Source organism: Entelurus aequoreus, linkage group LG08 (genome assembly GCF_033978785.1).
Source record: "Entelurus aequoreus isolate RoL-2023_Sb linkage group LG08, RoL_Eaeq_v1.1, whole genome shotgun sequence".
NCBI classification, from domain to species: Eukaryota; Metazoa; Chordata; class Actinopteri; order Syngnathiformes; family Syngnathidae; genus Entelurus; species Entelurus aequoreus.
This window is the reverse complement of record NC_084738.1, coordinates 48,002,064-48,007,063: the sequence shown is the minus strand read 5'-3', so window position 1 is coordinate 48,007,063 and position 5,000 is coordinate 48,002,064. Positions and strand designations below refer to the sequence as shown.

General features: G+C 36.5%; 1 protein-coding gene across 4 annotated transcripts in view; it reads right to left on the bottom strand.

The window, feature by feature from the left end:
* Positions 1 to 1,527: 1,527 nt before the first annotated feature.
* Positions 1,528 to 5,000, bottom strand: part of gmeb1 (glucocorticoid modulatory element binding protein 1) — a 51,918-nt gene continuing 48,445 nt past the window's right edge. For 2 of the 4 annotated variants that reach the window (XM_062056690.1, XM_062056689.1), the window contains exon 3: positions 1,528 to 2,049. In XM_062056690.1, the coding sequence (XP_061912674.1) occupies positions 1,784 to 2,049 (266 nt within the window). In that variant the 3' untranslated portion in view covers positions 1,528 to 1,783. The remainder of the gene's footprint in view (positions 2,050 to 5,000) is intronic. The other 2 variants (XM_062056684.1, XR_009827073.1) reach the window with 2 other exon arrangements.

The window sequence follows — 5,000 nt, the reverse complement described above, 5'->3', positions numbered from 1 at the left end:
ACCTTTCTCAACCAGCTATTGCAAGGAATTTAGGGATTTCACCATCTACGGTCCGTAATATCATCAAAGGGTTCAGAGAATCTGGAGAAATCACTGCACGTAAGCAGCTAAGCCCGTGACCTTCGATCCCTCAGGCTGTACTGCATCAACAAGCGACATCAGTGTGTAAAGGATATCACCACATGGGCTCAGGAACACTTCAGAAACCCACTGTCAGTAACTACAGTTGGTCGCTACATCTGTAAGTGCAAGTTAAAACTCTCCTATGCAAGGCAAAAACCGTTTATCAACAACACCCAGAAACGCTGTCGGCTTCGCTGGGCCTGAGCTCATCTAAGATGGACTGATACAAAGTGGAAAAGTGTTCTTTGGTCTGACAAGTCCACATTTCAAATTATTTTTGGAAACTGTGGACGTCGTGTCCTTCGGACCAAAGAGGAAAAGAACCATCCAGATTGTTATAGGCGCAAAGTTGAAAAGCCAGCATTTGTAATGGTATGGGGGTGTATTAGTGCCCATGACATGGGTAACTTACACATCTGTGAAGGCACCATTAATGCTGAAAGGTACATACAGGTTTTGGAGCAACATATGTTGCCATCCAAGCAACGTTACCATGGACGCCGCTGCTTATTTCAGCAAGACAATGCCAAGCCACGTGTTACATCAACGTGGCTTCATAGTAAAAGAGTGCGGGTACTACACTGGCCTGCCTGTAGTCCAGACCTGTCTCCTGTTGAAAATGTGTGGCGCATTATGAAGCCTAAAATACCACAACTGAGACTGTTGAACAACTTAAGCTGTACATCAAGCAAGAATGGGAAAGAATTCCACCTGAGAAGCTTAAAAAATGTCTCCTCAGTTCCCAAACGTTTACTGAGTGTTGTTAAAAGGAAATGCCATGTAACACAGTGGTGAACATGTCCTTTCCCGACTACTTTGGCACATGTTGCAGCCATGAAATTCTAAGTTAATTATTATTTGAAAAAAAAAAAAAAGTTTATGAGTTTGAACATCAAATATCTTGTCTTTGTAGTGCATTCAACTGAATATGGGTTGAAAAGGATTTGCAAATCATTGTATTCCGTTTATATTTACATCCAACAGAATTTCCCAACTCATATGGAAACAGGGTTTGTATATATAAAAGAATGAATATGTGTGTATATATATTTTTTTTAAATACATATTTTGTATTCCATGTATATGTATTATTCACATAACCTTTTTCTATTTATTAAATATCAAATGTATTGTTATTAAATAAAATATTTTGAGTATAAAATATGTACCAAGATGACCCTTAAATCTCGACTGTATATTATGCAATAATTAAAACATTTTTTGTATTCAATATACACTACTCACAGCATACATACATACATAATAGTAATGAAAAAATATTTAAAAAAACATACATTTTAAATTAAAAAATAAATATGTTTATATTACATAAACTAGTTAGAAAAAAATAGGGATATTAAGCCCGTTATTAATGGATCAATAAAGAAAAACAGAGAGACTGGAAAAGTGACAAAAGGCAGACTGTAATTATAATAAGTTTGAACAAAATAAGAACATTTCTTGTTGTAGATTTTGATTAATAAAAATGTGTAAGATTAATATTTAATGTATTATGTATTTTAGTCAATTATTTAATTTTTTATTATTAATATATAAGCTTTCTTGCATAATAATGAGGGCGGTGTCCATTAAGTCTTCATAGGTAGGAGTCCAGAAGTCTTGAACTATTCCTGAAGGTGTATATTCTCCTGGAAACACCTCAGTTCTTCTTCTTGGCTTTCTTGACAGACGCTTCGTTGGGATTGTACGTTGACGACAGCAACATGGTGCACAGCAGCAGCACAGGAACTAACAAGTACGGGAAGTAAATGGAGGCAAGCATCCAGCGTTCACGTGGCGTCTGCGGGCCCCGTGGGCCGTCAACGGGGAACTCATGGAAGAGGATGTGTGACAGAATCGGGACCAGCGTGGTAGCTACGTGCGAGGAATAAACAATGGCCGCAGTCCTGATCCATTGACAGCCTCCTGGAAGACAGGAAACATGCGATCAAAACTCAAGAGACGACATTAACTAAAATATTGTGATACTACACTAACAAAATTCAATTAGTAGGAGGATAATAACATTTGTAGGGAAAAAGGGTGTAACGATACACCATGAATAATGCTTTAGAGCGTTCCTCGGTTTTACGATTTGGTTCAATTTAGTTAATGAGGGAACAAAATGCACATATCAAATTAGTTTTTAAGTGTTCCAAATTTTAACCACCTAAGACAGTTTTCAAGCTCTGGTTTCTCCTTGGCACTACTGCTCTCGCCAAAAGCGCTGAATTATATTAATTTTCAGAGTAGACGACACAAACACTTCTTGTACTTTGCACCTATTCCATACACCTCAAAAATATTTACTGTATATTTCATGTCACTTAAGCATGAAATATAGATTTTTAGATGCATCACATAATTCTTAATATATGTGATTTTAAGTTTATGTAAGAAAGTAAACAGTAAATATTGTAGGAATAATACATTGAAATATTTTTTTCATTTTACTGGTGGTAAAGGCAAAATATTTCATATGGTAATAATAAAAATATTAATAATAATAAACTAAAATCAAAATAATATTTAATAAGAAAATTAATTACATTAATTTAAAAAAACAAAACACTAATAATATAATTAATACAAAATATTAGTAAATGTTGTCTGTCTATCTGTGTTGGCCCTGCGATGAGGTGGCGACTTGTCCAGGGTGTATGCTAAATGCAGCTAAGATAGGCTCCAGCACCCCCGCGACCCCGAACGGGACAAGCGGTAGAAAATGGATGGATGGATGAGATGGATAGTAGTAAATATTAATAAACTCAATAATCATAACATTTATAAGAATGATTTATATATTTATATAATGATAATATATTTGATTTATAATGCACTTTTCATTCGAAGGATGTTCATAATATAATGCATTATTTTATCACATTGTTCCGCAAATGAACAATTTTTCAGTACTGGTCCTCATACACTTACTATTACATACATTAACGGACAAATAAAATCTAACAGGGGTTTCCAATGTCTTATTTTTCATTATCTTGTTACATAAGCCTCTAGATAACAAAGACTGTTGTAGGGAAATATTCAAATTTTGTAAAATAAGACTGTGGCGCTGGAGTCGCATGACGGCGATTGTCGGTGTGTTCCCAATATGCAGAAAGCCAAGGAGGCAACGTGCAGATAAAACGTTGTTTAATGGCTCAAACAAACAAAAGATGAGTGCCACTAGGAAGGGCACCGGAGCAAAGGGAAGGCTGTGCAAAACTAAACTAAACAGGACAGACTCTAACAAAACAAAACGGAATGCTGAAGAACAGCCAAGACTCAACAAGGGTGAAACGTGCCGCAGGAGAGCGTCCACAATTTATAACGATACATGGGGCGGTATAGCTCGGTTGGTTGGAGGGCCGTGCCAGCAACTTGAGGGTTCCAGGTTCGATCCCAGCTTCTTCCGTTGTGTCCTTGGGCAAGACACTTTACCCACATGCTCCCAGTGCCACCCACATTGGTTTAAATGTAACTTAGATGTTGGGTTTCACCATGTAAAGCGCTTTGAGTCACTAGAGAAAAGCGGTATATAAATATAATTCACTTCACTTCAATGCAGTGGTTCCCAACCTTTTTGTAGCTGCGGACCGCTTGAAAATTTGTATCACGGACCGGGGGGGGGGGTATTTTTTATAATTTTTTTTATTTTTATAAAGAAATACAATCATGTGTGCTTACGGACTGTATCCCTGCAGACTGTATTGATCTATATTGATATATAATGTATATATTGTGTTTTTTATGTTGATTTATGTTGATGGCTGCAAGCTCCCATCCCTCCAGGACTTGTTCTCCTCCAGGACCAGGAGGCGTGTGGGTCGGATCACAGCTGACTCTTCTCACCCTGGACACACACTATTCTCCCCTCTCCCCTCTCCCCTCAGGCAGGAGACTACGGTCCATCCAGACCCACACCTCCTGCCACCTGAACAGTTTTTTCCCCTCGGCCATCAGGCACATGAACAATAACTCCTAACAATAGCTCCTTGAATTCCTTCTAAGTCTATAACAAGATCTGATAGCTCAGTTACAGCTCTTATTATTACCAAATATGTGTTATGTGTTTTATGTTGCACGATTGCACCAAGAAAAATTTCTAGTTTGTGAACCCGTTCTCAAACAATGGCAATAGAACTATTCTGATTCTGATTTAATTTAAAAAAAAAAAAAAAAAAAAAAAAAAAAAAATATATATATATATATATATATATATATATATATATATATATATATATATATATATATATATATATATATATATATATATATAATATATACATATATATATATACATATATATATATATATATATATTTCTTGTGCGGCCCGGTACCGGTCCGCGGCCCGGTGGTTGGGGACCACTGATGTAATGTAAGCCATAAAGTCACCATCCACATCCAGGGGAGGGCGGTAAGGCATTAAATCAGCTTGCAACCGCGGGTAAACAAAAGAGAAAAAGGCCAGTGGGCTGTACTTTGAACCAGGGGTGGCCGATACCACGATCCGATACCAAGTGATTTGAGGGGCAGTATAGCCGATACTTTTTACTTGAAAATGCCTGATCATTCTAGGTGAAATTACAACAAATAATGAACATATTACATCTATAATCTATCCATGTGTAGCCTAAATAGGAATATTAATCTTCCTTCAGCAGATAAGGGTAATTATATTCTGCCATATTCATACTTCAGATTTGAGGGAGGCTGGAAATATTAAATTAAAGTGTATATTTATGAGTTCCAGTAAAACAACTAAGATTATTTTCAACTGACTGGATGTATGACAATAGTTTATTCTCTCTGCTAAATTACATCAGTGACCACCAAATACACTTTGAAAAACAACATGCTTATAGCAAAATAGCG